Source organism: Penicillium psychrosexuale, assembly GCF_028828465.1.
Source record: "Penicillium psychrosexuale strain IBT 29551 chromosome Unknown utg000001l, whole genome shotgun sequence".
NCBI lineage: Eukaryota > Fungi > Ascomycota > Eurotiomycetes > Eurotiales > Aspergillaceae > Penicillium > Penicillium psychrosexuale.
In genome coordinates, this window is record NW_026643186.1 from 2,751,246 (window position 1) to 2,766,363 (window position 15,118).

General features: G+C 50.0%; 7 protein-coding genes across 7 annotated transcripts; 5 read left to right on the forward strand and 2 right to left on the reverse strand.

Annotated features, from left to right (window-relative positions):
* Window positions 1–864: 864 nt before the first annotated feature.
* N7518_001066 (VHS domain protein) lies at window positions 865–3,211 on the reverse strand (the record flags this gene model as incomplete). Its single annotated transcript, XM_057181994.1, has 7 exons — window positions 865–1,065; window positions 1,126–2,136; window positions 2,199–2,471; window positions 2,519–2,812; window positions 2,869–2,944; window positions 2,998–3,085; window positions 3,145–3,211. The coding sequence occupies 7 exons, from the start codon at window positions 3,209–3,211 to the stop codon at window positions 865–867; spliced, it is 2,010 nt and encodes a 669-aa protein (XP_057047344.1).
* Window positions 3,212–3,494: 283 nt separating this feature from the next.
* On the forward strand, window positions 3,495–4,727 carry N7518_001067 (ribosome biogenesis TSR3 family protein; the record flags this gene model as incomplete). The annotated part of the gene is made up of 3 exons (XM_057181995.1): window positions 3,495–3,736; window positions 3,801–3,937; window positions 3,997–4,727. The coding sequence occupies 3 exons, from the start codon at window positions 3,495–3,497 to the stop codon at window positions 4,725–4,727; spliced, it is 1,110 nt and encodes a 369-aa protein (XP_057047345.1).
* A 774-nt stretch (window positions 4,728–5,501) lies between these two features.
* N7518_001068 (uncharacterized protein) lies at window positions 5,502–6,083 on the forward strand (the record flags this gene model as incomplete). The annotated part of the gene is made up of 1 exon (XM_057181996.1): window positions 5,502–6,083. One exon carries the CDS (start codon window positions 5,502–5,504, stop codon window positions 6,081–6,083), a length of 582 nt encoding a protein of 193 aa, XP_057047346.1.
* A 1,856-nt stretch (window positions 6,084–7,939) lies between these two features.
* N7518_001069 (uncharacterized protein) lies at window positions 7,940–8,833 on the forward strand (the record flags this gene model as incomplete). Its single annotated transcript, XM_057181997.1, has 4 exons — window positions 7,940–7,988; window positions 8,040–8,418; window positions 8,498–8,707; window positions 8,767–8,833. 4 exons carry the CDS (start codon window positions 7,940–7,942, stop codon window positions 8,831–8,833), a joined length of 705 nt encoding a protein of 234 aa, XP_057047347.1.
* A 715-nt stretch (window positions 8,834–9,548) lies between these two features.
* N7518_001070 (phosphatidate phosphatase App1 family protein) lies at window positions 9,549–10,787 on the forward strand (the record flags this gene model as incomplete). The annotated part of the gene is made up of 1 exon (XM_057181998.1): window positions 9,549–10,787. The coding sequence occupies one exon, from the start codon at window positions 9,549–9,551 to the stop codon at window positions 10,785–10,787; it is 1,239 nt and encodes a 412-aa protein (XP_057047348.1).
* Window positions 10,788–11,278: 491 nt separating this feature from the next.
* N7518_001071 (uncharacterized protein) lies at window positions 11,279–13,324 on the forward strand (the record flags this gene model as incomplete). Its single annotated transcript, XM_057181999.1, has 1 exon — window positions 11,279–13,324. One exon carries the CDS (start codon window positions 11,279–11,281, stop codon window positions 13,322–13,324), a length of 2,046 nt encoding a protein of 681 aa, XP_057047349.1.
* Window positions 13,325–13,748: 424 nt separating this feature from the next.
* On the reverse strand, window positions 13,749–15,013 carry N7518_001072 (GOLPH3/VPS74 family protein; the record flags this gene model as incomplete). The annotated part of the gene is made up of 4 exons (XM_057182000.1): window positions 13,749–13,799; window positions 13,854–14,347; window positions 14,406–14,652; window positions 14,741–15,013. The coding sequence occupies 4 exons, from the start codon at window positions 15,011–15,013 to the stop codon at window positions 13,749–13,751; spliced, it is 1,065 nt and encodes a 354-aa protein (XP_057047350.1).
* Window positions 15,014–15,118: the final 105 nt, after the last annotated feature.

Consider the following 15,118-nt stretch of genomic DNA (forward strand, 5'->3'; position numbering starts at 1 on the left):
ACATCCATGCATTGGCATGAAATCTCAACATGGGAGATCAAAATTAACCCTCAGGATCAATAGCCAATCCCCAGATTCCAGAAGCCTAGTTCAGAGATCTCGGAGAACGATCGGGGTCAGAAACTGCTCCATAGGAACCCCACACTAGCAGCCACAATATAAACCGACGACAGCTCATGCCGCACACTTCCGCCAGGACGAGTGGGAGGGCGCTGCGCTGAGATCTGCAGGCATACATGCCTAGAAGGGAATCTGTGGCTGGCTATATCATGGTGGCGGTGGCGCGAGCGCTGGAGCTATGCAGGGGGAATCTCGGCGGATTTGATTTTCTGTGGTTTCATGTTTTTTTTTTCTTTGATTCGGGGTGCATACGACGAACGTGTTTGGCACATGGGTTTTGGCGTTAGGGCTGATTCTTCATGTTCGGTGTTCGCGGTGGTTACTCGGCTAGGACCGTACTGGGAAACTTGATGCTGTAGGATAGAGTATAGCAAGGACATCGTGCTCTCATGGACGACAGGGATTGGTTCATTGGTATGTTCCTATTACTTTCATATGTGCATCATTGCGAACAATCAGTAAGTCTACCAAAAGCACATCGTCCCCTCGCCACGAAAGAAAACCATTGCAAATGAAATCTTGTTTATAAACAGCATGAATAGGTAAAAGACGCTAAGTTCTCAATGAGTGCAAAGCCAAGGGAAAAGGAGAGCAAACAAAGGTAGAGAAAGGCCCAAATCAGCCGATGATGCCGCGCAGATTAGACCATTCAACGGGGTGAATGCTAGATTGTCCGCTCAGGCAAACTCTCATCAGACAGATCTGGAGGCACAACAGCAGAATAAATTTCTGGGATCTGGCTTCTTACGCGATTCCCAGCGGCGGCACCATCCCCTGTTCCTCTCGGGCCTCGCCGCCAAGCTTGTAAGACACCTTGAATCGAATCTTGACCGAGTTGCCCTTCCCAGCATCAACTCCGTCGATGAGCATCTCCTGTTGGACACCATTTTGCTGCTGGGGTGCAATGTCTCGGCCTGATTGCGGCCGAAGCTGTAGCGTGTAGGACTAATTCATCGTCAGCAAACTCATCTAAAAACTGAACTACATTAGTGGCAAATAGCTTACCTTCTCTACAGCGACCTGGAAATGGAGATCTCCAATCCGCTGGCTGGTTGTGTTTGAAAATATAGCTACAACATGGATCTGGCGTGGCTGGGTCGGCACCCGGCGCGCAGCAAAGTCAACATGGAGCTGAGAGTTAAGGACTTGAATCTTATTGGTCGATGGAAGCGCATTGCTCGCTGGCAATGCGGATGCGAAATCCCACTCATCATCTTCCACTGGAGCGGCCTGCCGCGGCGGTTGAGGAGACGGACTCGTGCCTCCCATCAGGTCAAGCAATGACGACGGAGCGGGAGCAGGCTGGCTTTGCGCCGGCGGTTGAAAGGGACCAGATACTGCCCGTGGGCTAGCAGAGACGAGCGATGCAAATGGATCAGCCGCTGATGGCGGGGTCGCTCTGGACTGGGCTTGGGGCGAGACCCCCATGACGGGCGTGGGAGATTGAGAGACAGGTCGCGAACTGTTCAAAGAAGCAAGGATATCATAATTGGGTTTGAAGGCTGTTGGCGCATGCTGCTGAGGTTGTGATGTAACAGGCGGTGTTGGGCTTGCTGACATGGACGGGAAGTTCACTTTGGTATTGGTAAGTGATGGTGCTTTGGGGTATATTGCGCCGAGGTACTTACTGGAAGATCCGAGAGAGATACCACCTCCAGGGGAGGGAGTTTGTCCCCCTAATGAAAGACCGAGTAGGTCATTCTCCAATGAGCTCCCACCGTGGGATGGCCCGGCCTCGTTACCGTTGGAGCTGGGTTCAGGCTCCGGGTCGAAATCGATAAGAGAAAGCTCATTGTTCGCATTTGTTGAGACTCCAGTCGTAGTGCCCAGTGTACCCTTGGGAATCTGAGATGCAGCATCCAGATCACCCTTCTTAACTAGCTTATACCGCTCGATTGTGCGATGTATGCTGTCGTTGATCTCCAATAGCTTGTGGACGGCCTCGGGATCATCCGATTCTTCCTCGCACATTTTCTGGATTTTGGGGTGAGCGCTTTGCAAAGCACTCGCAAGTTCCTGGTAAGATCGTCAGAGACTTATCAACCGGCAAACAACACACGGGACGTTTTATCACCTACCTCGAAAACTTCGCCTTCTGGGAGAGGCTCCCCGGGCTTTTGATTCTGCAGCATCTCTTCCAGAATCTTGGCTTTGTGTTGCACCTTAACAACCTCCTCCGCAGCCTTTGCTCGATAATCGGTTTTATGCCGATTGTCGAATCCTGCCATGACCTTCATGAGCCGGTTCGCTTCCTGTAGATCGGCAGGAGTGCCTCTCCGAATCAACTCTTGGAGTTTGGCAGACTGTGCTTCCCTCTCTTCCTCTTCCATCTCATCTGCTGAGCGGAGATTCTAGCCAACGTTAATTCGACTCCGAAAATACCATGGGGGCCACATACATCACTTGGGTTCAAGACCGCAGCATCTTCTCGACGGACCTCCGGGAACATATATCCCTTATAAAGCAACAGACGGTGCATGTCCCGAATGAAACCTAGGTCATCCTTATAGCGCGATGTCTGGCAGATAGTCTGGCGCCATTCCTCGATCGACTCCAAAATGCGGTGTTGGACCCTGGAAGGCCGTATGGGTGGCCGCTCGGGGAACCTGCGAACCAATTCATTCAGAAACTCCTTCGTACCGATCTGGAGATGGAATGGATATCCGCAGTTCTTGACGGCAATATCGAGTAGCTAGAAACCGCGGTTGTCAGTCTCCCCCGCCTCGGCTGTCACTTGAGCTCACGTACCGCCAACGCCAACAATGCGACATTTTGATTTCGGGAATTGATGAGATGAACTATATCCAATGCGGCTTCTCGCGGCCTGAGAAGTGAATCAATGAGTGTGAGCCATACAACATTGGGTGTTTCGCTTACGCATTGCCTTTCTTGGAGTTGATTAGATCCGCAACTTCAAGGTTCAGGGCCAGGTTCGGTTCGTAGTTTTGAGGATCGCAGGCATTTCCTGTAGATAAGTATCAGTATGAATCATTTGTGTCACATTTATTTCAACACTGAACTCACGGATTGCCCGCTGCAACGGCGAAGCGCCTGGCTCAGCGTAGACCCCGAAGCGGTCCCTGGCCGCCATTCGTGCAGATGCAGCCTCCAGGATGGCGGTGGACGAGGAATGAGGAGGGGAAGTGTATTAGCCGGATAAAGAGGGAGGTACAGGAAAGTACAAGATTCTAGAGGAGATGTGTACAGTCGCGGACGGGGATGCGGGCGGAGAACCCGTTTAGACTGCACGTGTGGCGCTTGTGCTTGGCCTTGATCTTTTTTTTTCAATCACTAATTTACCACCAGGGAATACTTCAAGATACTCCAAGCAGAGTATTTGAAAATACTCTGGGATTTCGACCTCGTCATTCACCATGGTCCGCCACAAAAAAGACAACTTCGCGCGAGGAGGCAAGAAATTCAGCAACCCCCGCCCCCGAGTGCCCCGCGGTGATGAAGAAGTTGAGGGCGCAACCTCCTCGAGGCCTCCTTACAAGGCTGCCTGCTGGGATATGGGACACTGTGATCCTAAGCGATGCTCGGGGAAGCGATTGATGAGGCTCGGTCTGATGCGGGAGCTTCACATAGGCCAGCGGCACCCCGGCGTGATTGTCTCGTATGTTTCGCAGTTTCTCAGTGCTTTTTTGGTTATCTTAGCTTGCATGCTGACGATCGACTAGTCCAAATGCCAAGCGAATTATCTCTCCCGCAGACAAGGATATCATGGAGCAGCACGGTGCTGCCGTGGTGGAATGCTCCTGGGTGCGAGTCAAGGAAGTGCCATGGTCACGGATCGGCGGAAAATGCGAACGACTTCGTATGTGATAAGAATTGGGCAATGATGAACTGGATTCATGGGATGCTTACTATACATAGTTCCCTACCTTATCGCCGCCAACACGGTTAACTACGGCAAACCATGGCGTCTGAACTGCGTCGAAGCGCTCGCCGCTTGCTTCGCCATCTGCGGTCGCTTAGAATGGGCGGAAGATCTACTCAGACATTTCAGCTATGGGCCAACTTTCTTGGAAATTAATCAAGAACTTCTGGCGCGCTATGCCGCCTGCGAAACAGAAGAGGATGTGAAGAGGACGGAAGAGGAATGGCTAACCAAGATCGAACGCGAATACGAAGATAGTCGCGTCGATGGAGGTGATGATGTTTGGACCAAAGGAAACACCAATCGTCTGCCCGCACGAACTGATGAGGACGAGGACGACGAAAGCGGAGACGAAGATGACCAAAATGCGGGCAGTGACGAAGAGGAAGATGAGGACAAGGATCCATTCGCGATTTCAGATGATTCCGAAGACGAAGAGCAAATGGCCGAGATCCGCCGCAAGATTCTCAATTCTAAAGCGTTCAAGAATCCGGAAGAGGAGGAAAAACAGCAGCCGGAGAAGATTTCTCGGCCGGAGCAGCTATACGTCGACTCAGATGCTGAGTCCGGCTCAGAAGGAAGCGAGGACGAGGCATTCGACAATATCATTAATGCGACGACGGTCACTGACCGCACGGGAATCAAAGCGATTCAGCAGCGGAAAGGGAGCGAGACTGTCTCTGCCTCGTTCTCTCGGGCGGAGATTTCTGCCCCGAAGAAATGGTGAAAGTGAGGCTTATTGTACATCAATTGCCCATCCACTTAACGAGTCTTGGTTAGCTTCTTGCTCTGAGAGCTAGCACCATTTTCTGGAGTCTCTTGGTGATTTCTCCCCTGGCAACGCACATAGACAGCTTTATTGCTTTGCGAGTACTGCCATAGCAAGTGCACTTGATTCTTCAAATTGAGTCCGGCATTCTGCTGTGTAGTATTGCCACGTGCTATCTCGCCGTTGGGATGGTTTCATTTCTCTGAAAGTGCGCCTCGGTAATCCACGAGATCACCAAGTTTTCTTTACGCGACCTATGCAACTATATCCGCTCCTTCAAATACTATGTGTCATGACTCATTACAACGATATCTGCTTTACTTTGTACTCGGCGAGCGACGGACCATATTCACCGGAAAGGGAAAAGAATCAAGTATCATCCATGGCTGGCACATATCAAATTCACTATTTTCTTCCAAGGTTGGTTTAGTTCCTAAAATCATAGTGTGTGGTCTCAAAGGACATAGTCGTGCCTTCCCGGCCAAATTTGGAATCGGAGCAAGATCACCAATATAACCTTGCAAGACCCTCAGATCAACTCACAGAAATCACCACACTCAAGACTCACAAGAACTTGTCAACTCACTTAAACAAATCTAATAATATTTCTCACTCACTGGAGCGACACCTGTCCACCAAACACTGAACCCAGCCCATATCAACGAATTAGACGTGACGGCCATCGTTGAGCTCAACGGGCAAAACAGAAAGATGGCACGGAAAAAGAACAGCATGAACCGCTTACTGCCCAAAGAGCCGAAATGGACAGAATCTGCAGTTAATCCGCAATGCATGATTAATGACATCGGGATATCGAAGGAACCCACGTCATCGCAGCAGGACAACACGATTAAGAAGTACGAGGAAAAAAATTCACGGCTAAAACATGGGATGAAGGAGCAGGAGAACACCATCCACAACCTTGTACGGCACCACAAAGAAACCGTGGGCCAGTTTGATTATAACATGGCAAGGATGGCATACCAGCTCCAGAAACAGGCAAAGATGATCACCGACCTTGAGTGGCAGAAAGGAATGCTGCTTCGGAATCTCGAGGAACAGACCAGAATATCGTATGCACTAGGACAGCAAGATACGAAGACGAGGGAAGTCTTCGGTAACATTTCCAGCACGATGTTCTTGGAGTTCGATAGACAGAAAGGCATAATTGACGAAAAAACGAGCGCTATCCTCGAACTTGAAGCACAGAAACGAAAACTCGCTGGCGATCTTGAGCTACAAAATGGAAAGATCGCTTTGGTGCTTGAATATCTCACAAAAAACAGTGAAGAATGTGCCTCTCTCTGGGACTAGGACAGAAGAGGAGAAGATGTACCCGATGATAAGGGCAGCATTGAATGCCTGTGGGGAGAGCGATGCTAACGACATGAGCCGAACTAGTCGTTTACTGAAGAATATCAGACTTGTCGAATGCGAATCTCATGTCACGGAGGGATCCCGGAGTAAGCCAGCATGTTTATTCTGATCCTATCGTCTCAGCCTAATGCTGGTATGATATAGAACCGACCACAGACAATCGAATCGAACAAAGATGGAGGATTTGCAGTTCAACATGTCCGTGTCTATTATAATTCAAGCGAGTGATAGTTGTTTGTCTCCGATTGTATTCTATCCCACCCTCATCACCCTTGAAATCCAGTCTCTCCTTGATAAGTGAGCTCACTTCACTCTATTGAAACAAGAGTTCTTCCGTCTTTACACATAACAACCCTCAATGGCTCTCGTATATATTGCTCTATTGCTAAGCAAAGCCTTTTTTTTCTTCGTCAATAGGCCTTTTTCTCTGCAAAACCGACGCTGAAATATTCATTCTCTTTTTTCCACTAAATCAAAAGTAGATTCAACAAAGAATTACATTCAACATCCGTGTCACTTTTTGCTACCCAGCCTAACCATTTTATAATCATGTTATACCCCAAATCAAGATTCCAAGCTCAAATGCTTCTCACTGCCGTTGCTTTCCGCAGAAACTGACGCTATGGTGCCGATGACATCGCGGGCAATCGACTGCATGATGTTTGGGCCAAGAATGCGTTAACGAGTGTGAAGAAGTGAGGCAGATGAACGGGTTTATGTCTGTGTAGACCGGACGAATGGGAGCTCGACTAGGTCGATACTTCCGACGGGGAGTGTATCTAAGGGCGTTTCGATGTTGAGATGATGATGATGATGAGGCGGGTGAAATTGTCGAAGGCATTGTTGGAACCTCCTCGGCTGCTATAAATTAGGATTAGTCTCGCTCTGTAGATTCGTTCACATGCGACTTGCCTGCTCAAGTCTTGCTTTGTGCCGCTAATGAATTATACAATCTGATTTATCGGCTCAAGATGTGAAGTTGGTTAGGCTTGTGTTTCTCTTGCTGGGACAATCATAATAAAGACCTTGGTGGGACGTCTAGGAAACGAAGACCTAGATCATGCAAGGGCTAAAATGAAATCTTTTTCTGAAAATTGAACCGGATATGCAAGGTATTCACGGGATCATGATCTATGCAATATATATCAACGTTGTACTCCGTATACATGTCTGTCTGAGATAATCTAGACAAGAAAGTTGATTATTGAGTCATTGCTATTGTGTTAGTTATCACTCCCCATATAATATTTGTTTCCTATATCAAAGGGGCATTTCGATATGGTAAATTAAGACAAAGAAAGGCATATATATCTGCATTGTTCAACAGGGATTATCGGTGAGGCACTACTGGATCGAGGGATTCAATAGAATATTATGAGTATCTCAGTGCTCGTTTAGCGGCATAGATAATTGAAAACCCAGAACTATCCATTCTAGGCTATAAAAGACTAAATCTATATATATATATCTAGGTCTAATGCACATGAAGATTAATATTATCCAAGACATCGTTCACTTATAAAACCGTTCTATAAAAGCACTGAACCCCGCGATGGCGGGGCAAAAGCGCCTCCAAGGTCATAGATATCAGCTCCCATTTAGCAATTATCTTTTACACGACCTCGTATTTAAAAAAAATAGATAGAATAAATATCAATAATCTACTTCTCATTTGAGCTAGTACACGTGGCGGGTGAAGCTCAAACTCACCGGGTGGAAATCCTTTCCACTTTTCCCACAATCCCGCAATCCACTTTCAGCAACCCTTAGGACACCCTCGAACATAGGCCAAAATGCCCGATAAAGACTCCAGCACACCCCGTGTCTTCCTCTACCGACACGGTATGTTCCAGAACGTCAATATCTTCTTTCCGTAGTCTGACTATAGTCTAGGGCAGACGGAATGGTCCAAGAACGGACGGTACACCGGAATCACGGAGCTTGAGCTCACTCAAGATGGTGTCAACCAAGTCAATGCATCTGGCAAGATGATCGTCGGATCTGGCAAATTGATTGACCCGGCCAAACTTGCGCATGTTTACATCAGTCCTCGCAGGCGAGCGATTCAGACGTTCGAGATTGCTTTCTCTGATGCCGATAAGCAGGCGCTTAATGATGCGCATAAGGTCTCTGAGACAGACAGACTCGCCGAGTGGGACTACGGTTTGTATGAAGGTCTGTTGACTAAGGAAATCCGAGCCCTGAGAAAGGAGCACGGTCTGGATACCGAGAGCGAGTGGGATATCTGGAGAGACGGCTGCGAAAATGGAGAGTAAGTCTTTTCCAAAAAGAAATCCTTTCGAATTATATCCAGTCGCCTACGATCGAGTATACCTGACAGGTCAATACAGGTCTGCGCAACAGGTGACAGACCGTCTTGATAATCTCATTCGAGAGATTCGCGCGATCCAGAAGGACAATATGCACGGAGAGAATCCTTCTGATATCCTGCTGGTTGCACACGGACATTTGCTCCGTGCCTTTACCAAGCGCTGGTTGGGATATCCTATGGAGTTCCCTCTTTCTCTGATGCTCGACCCCGGCGCTGTTGGCGTCCTCAGGTAATTCCTTTTTCTCCCACTTCGCTGGCCTGGCAGTTGACCTTTATTTCTACTTGCAGTTATCAGCACCATAGCATTGGTGAGCCTGCTATGTTGGTCGGATACGGATTTCCGTTGCAGGAATGATCTGATATGTCTGGATAATAGATCTCATAGAAGGTAACCAGGTTGTTACTAAATATAGACTTGATACATGGTGAAGATTCAATGGAGATTCTGGCCTTAGTATTCGAGATAATTGTAGGCTCTCCTCCGGGGGCCGTAGAGCATTCATAGTCTAATTTCAGTCCGTCCAATTTTTCCTCGAGGGCTGTAGTAAATGGGATGAATATTGTATGAGATCATGTAAATAGACGAAAATGGAATATTCACCCACATGACTGGAAAACAGAACTTCATATCTTCAGAGTCTCTAAAATCCTCTACTGAAATCGCCTCGAGGCTATACTTCAGATCACCAGGTTCATCAAGTCATGAAGTTCACCAAGTTCATCAGAAGTTCGGCAATGCCCCGTTCGCCTGACCTGACCAACTGACAACTGATATGACCCTGCCCCTGTCACCCCCCTAAATGTTGTGTATTCACTTCAAATATGACACCAATACGAGTGTCGTCAAAGGCAGACAAGATCAGGTGGGAATAGAGGCTCTTGGCTGAAGAGCACCCCGGATGGCACTAACGGGGGCCCTATATGATCGCCTCACCCCTGATGAGTTTCTTTTATTTCTTCGCAACTTTACGCCCTGACATGTGCTTTTCGGGGATTTTTCTCGAGATTAATTCCACTACTATTCTATCATAGAAGCCTTCAATCTTGAAACTGGCAAGGTCGCCAATATCATGCCTCACAAATCAGACGAGTTGTCGGTCGCTGAGGCCGAAAAGGAGGTCCATGAGGCAGCAACTCCCACGTCTCCAACACCAGCACAAGAAAAACGCGGTTCGACCTTGATAAGTTTCTTCTCGTCTTTTCTTGGTCCCAAGAACCCGCTCGCACAACCAGCAGAGCCACACAAGCAGACCGTATGGCTGCTAGACAATACAGCGTACCAGCCGGTAAATGAGGATGCCGACGAGAATCATCTGTGCTGGCACGCCGAAGTAGTCGCCTATATCTTCGAAACAGAAGGGCGGAAAGACGCGGGCAATCTCGTCGCCGCGATCGCCGACCATATCGGGCTGGACGGCGAGGTGGGCAATCACGACGAAGCACGCCAACGCATCGCAGAGCGCGTCCAGCCCTTCCTTGACCAGGTGTCGCCAGCGCGCACAGTCATGCTGCATGTACCCATATCGCCACGGGCGCAGTCGCACGGACTGGGCCCGTCCGACCGCAACGGCATCGTCAGCCAAACGGTTGATATGGGCGAAGTGGGCATGTACGACGGGGAATTTGTGCAGCCGCGGCTGCAGGATTTCGGCGACGAGGCTGTGTCGATGAACACAACCTTTGCCGCGCCTGAGGGCTGGCTGGTCGTCTCGGATATTGACGATACTATCAAGCGTACTATGACGCCTGAGCCGACGGGAGTGATTCGCACAACGTTTGCGGATATCCCTGAGCCTATCGCTGGTATGCCGGAGTTCTATGAATATGTTCATGCCGAGCTATTTCCTGCGTGGTTTTATCTCTCCGCGTCGCCGCATAATCTTTACCCTTTCCTACATGACTTCCTGGATGAACACTACTCCCCGGGCACGCTGGTGTTGCGCGATTACTCGTGGATGGATATCACGGGGCTTATCAAGTCGCTTACCGAGCAGACGCAGGAGTACAAGCTTGATCGGCTGGAGAAGATTCGGGGGTGGTTCCCGCGTCGGAGGGTGCTTTGTATAGGGGACTCGACGCAGAAGGATCCAGAGGCTTATGCGGAGATGTATAGTCGGTATCCCGAATGGATTCACGCTATCATTATTCGCAAGGTCAAGGATGTGGCAGGTATGGAAGAGAAGAATGAACCGGGGAGGTTTGAGAAGGCGTTTGAGTATGTGCCATCACATATTTGGACGGTCTTTGAGGATCCAAAGGAGTTGTATAATTTTGTTGACGGGCTGGGTATGGAGGACCAGGCCTTATAGATGTTATAACCTGTGTATATTTAATTGGATTGGCTATTTCGAACTTTTCAAACAGCACCCTCGTGACATGCAAGGGAATAACGGTCTTTGCTTAGTTTCATGACAAAAACAAAGACAACCTTTACTACAACTATCAAACAGATAGACTATGATTTCCACCGTACCTTTGAGGATGCAAGCAGCGATCTGTCGACCCATTGATTTTCTTCTACCGCACTATCCATCTTCCATGAATCCCAGACTCTATACACAATATTTTCTTGCCAAACCAAACCAAATCAAATAGAAATATAAGATCGAATTGCTGTTTATTGCAATGGAATTGTTCGGGATTGTCAAGTGGCGATGTTGACTTAGCCCTACCTACGTCACGATTAGGAAATGGCCTCTGATCTATAGACGAAATGGCAAAAGAGAAGACCCTACTTCCAAATCCATAACTTCCTTATGAGAAACCATTGTGAAGTCTCAAAGACCTTTAAACTAAGAAGATGTATCAAGATCCAAATGATACTATGCAGTCAGACATACCCCCCACGCAGCCCATCGTGGAACACTCCCCAAAGCGTCTATCAGAGTCCTCAACACGCTCCCCAAAAGACATTAAGCCGCCATCTGAGCCCTCAAAACGCGCATCAGGAGCAACAAGAGGCACCTCAGAAGCCATAAAAACCCCTTCACATGCTGGAAAGCTCAGCTCATCAACGCTGAACGACTCACCATTCACACCACTGTCAATGCGAGCCCTCTACTTCACCCCAGACGGATTAGACAACGACACATCCGATGGAGTCCCGGAAGGAGAAATCAGCGACGCCATCTCCCCCGACACAGGAAGTAGCGTCGTGCGCCAGAAAGGAACAAACATCGTCTTCGACGCTGGGTTCCCGACCCCGCAGCCCTCCCCTCAGCAATACCTGCTGAAGATCGCCACAGCAGCTTTCTGTCACGACGAGATCCGTCTCGCCAGACTCCTTAACCCCCCAAAGACCACGCCGCATATCCCGCTGCACAGTCTCTGCGGGACAGTCATCAGCACGCCGCGCGACGACGAGGGGCGGGAAGAAGGCCCGAAGTTCAAAATTGGTGACGTAGTCTTCGGCGTGGTGAGCTATACGCGTGATGGCGGAGCTGCAGACTACGCAGTCGCGACTGAGACCGAGCTAGCGCTGAAACCGGATAATATCACTTTTGCTGAGGCGGCGGCACTTGCGCTGCCGGCGTTGACGGCTTGGCAGGCACTTTTTCGGTATGCCGGGCTTGATCCCGACTTGCCTGGCGGGTTGGGCGAGGGCGATGATGAGTTTGCGAATGGGACGGGGCGGTGGCTTTGGCAGCGTCAACGCCGTGAGTCCGTGCTCGGTAGCAGGGAACATGGCTACGGACGCCGCAAAAGCAGTAATGGCGGCCTGTTAAATCATACTATAAGTGGTAATGGTAACGGAAATGGCAACGGAAGTGGGAACGGGCATTGGGTTTGGCAATGGAATCGCGGCGGCCCCAAAACAAGTGCCAGTGGCAGCGTCAGCGGCAACGGCAACGGTTCCGACATTGACAACATCCCTCCAGCTGCTAGAGCGGTCAATCCCGCCCCCAGTCCTAGGAATGTGCGTCGCGAGAGCCTAATCAGTCTCGTCAGCGGGAATCCCAGTGGCAAGAAAACCGTTGCTCGCGCTGCCAGCACAGTTGACCCCAATCCCAAGAGTACTGTCCGCCGCAACAGTCTGATCAGCCTGATCACGGGCAACACCGACGCTCCATCCTCTCGCGCTGCGAGCACAGTCGATCCCACAGCTAATCCCGATGCCAATAGCAAACCCCGCCGCGGCAGCTCTAGCCCGAGACGGCGCAGCAGCCTGCTAGGAAGCATAATTGGCACTAATTCAAACGGCAACGGGAAGCCAAAACCGCCTATTATCCGAGTACTCATCACCAACGCCCGTGACAATGACATCGGCCGTATCGCAGTGCAGATCCTGCGAGCAGATTCGCTCTTCCCCATAGCGTTCCGGCCGTGGGTCTGTGTAACCTGCACGCAAGTCGAAGCCGATATCATCGAGAAGGACTGGGAGGTGGACGAGATAGTCATCATCCCGCACCTCCCGTCGCCGGAAGAGTGTAATATCGAGAAGGTGTTCCGCACGCGCCGCTGGGAGCCGGTTGATATCGTACTCGACTGTGCTGGTGGCGAAGTATTCCGAGCTGCCCATGCTGCCGGTGTCGTTAAGGACCATGGGGCTGTGTTGACTGTCGTGGATGGCCAGGTTGCGCTGCAGTCTCCACTTGTTCCTGAGAAGGATGTGCTGGGCGAGAAGAAGCGTGGGATTAAAAGCCGGTTTGTGCCTGTTAATCCTGATGGGCCGGCTCTGGAGCGGATTGCGGAGCTGGTGGAGCAGAGTCTGGTCCGTGGGAGGGAGGTTACTATTGTTGATCTTCCGCATGCTGTGGATCTTTTGGCTTCTGGGGCTGCTGGGACGGCGGGGAGTCGGCGCGGTGGGATGGTGGTTGTTAGGGTTAATAGTGTTGCGTTCACGTAGATTGTCATGTTTATGCATTTTAATACAGAGATATCAAAAGTAAGCACGTCACAGGGAGCAATGATGTCGAAAGCAACCTATGGTTGTCTATCAATTGGAAAAGTGTTGGGCCACTTACTTGGTTGGGCCAAATATCACTTTCGCAATGCCCATGTCCCAAAAGCCAAGTCCAAGAAAAGAAGAAGGGAAAACAAGGGGTGATGTAAATCAAAGTTAATGAAATATTCCATACAAGAATAAGTTTTGACCCGATGACTGCATATGAAAGAAAAAGAAAGCGACGCTCTGCCCCATCCCACAAGATCAAACTACATGAACAGAAGAAGAAACCGAAGTTTTGTGGCCGAGGTGGAAGGCAAGTGAGAGAGAGAAGGCGCAAAAAAGAAGTCGTGAAGAACAAAAGACAAGTGTATTAGTACCTCCGTTAGAGTAAAGAGTCAAGTCTGGTAAAAACGCTCAAGCATGCGGCGACAATCTGTTTACTTGTTAGCACATTCAAGTGTTGAACGCGGTATGAGGTGCAGCTTACCTCCATCTGTAGCTCTTTATCCTTGTTCCGATTGATCTCCTCGTTGATCACTTGAGCTAAATTGGCTCCAATGGCCTGGGAACCTCCGGCCTTCCTGCCAAACGGCCATTGCGAATACTCTGCTAGCAATTCATCCACCTGCGCGAAAGCTCTCTCGCGAGCCTCGTGGCTCATGGTGACCAAAGCGTTCTCGAGGACGTTTGCGGCGTATGCGGCGCAGACCATGGTGATTGAGCGAAGGTATCGGTATTCTGCGTCTTCGGGGAGCCATGGGCTAGGAGGGATAATCACAGTGCGGTTACTGCAAATGTTGCGCACCCGTCGGTGGAGCTCGTCTTTCGCGCCGCCGTCGGCCACAGGATGCGTCGCCATATCGAAGAGAAGGAAGTTGCGCTTTTCGGTTCGGAGAATACCCTTGTCCACAAGACCCTTGGCTAGTCGTTCCCGGACTTGCTTCAATTGATATCCAATCTTCATCAGGTTCCAGGTTTCGCCTAAGAAGTAGGCCCGGTCAGCAACGTCGCAACCCAAATTTATACGGGCTTATCTCACCACTCAGCAAATCAATCCATGAGTTGACGCTCATCTTCTCGCTTGACTTCATCATCTTCAGCGTCTCGTCCAGCAAGACCTCCCCAGTCAATGTATCGTCGATGACCTCGATGATGCGGTCGGCCAGGGGGAAACGTCGCCGCGACGAATCCTTCTGCATGCTTATACGGCCTCGGAGCGCGAGCTCAATGACGATACACCCTCGCAGGGCATAGGAGATGTTTTCGTTCCAGAAAGACAGATAACCCTGTTGCGGCGCGGGCGCGAGGTCAGCGATCGGACCACGAATCGAACAAAGCAAAGTCGGGCATGAGATAATATCCATGAAGACTCACCTGTTTATCTTTCAGACCCAGCAGCAAGATATCCTCCATCAGAGTCAATTTGGGCTGCTTGCCCCGTTCCTCGTTTTCGCTGATGTCGCGGGGATCGAATGCGATCTTGTGGCCATTCTCTGCATTGGTAAAGGACGTTTCCGGTCCACGGTTATCCGTCGCAGAGCCATTTCGGGAGATTGGCGATGACACTCGGTTGTCATCTTGTTCGTCTGCCCCAGCGACTCGACCGGCGCCTCTGCGGCGAGTCAAGCCCCCGGCTGCTGAGGCCATGAGATCGGGTCGGGTTGGGCGGGGGATCAAAAAGGGATGGAGAGAGATATGGCCGGAGATGACCAAAGGCTTCCTATCTGTATGCCGGTGGTTCGAATGGTCTGG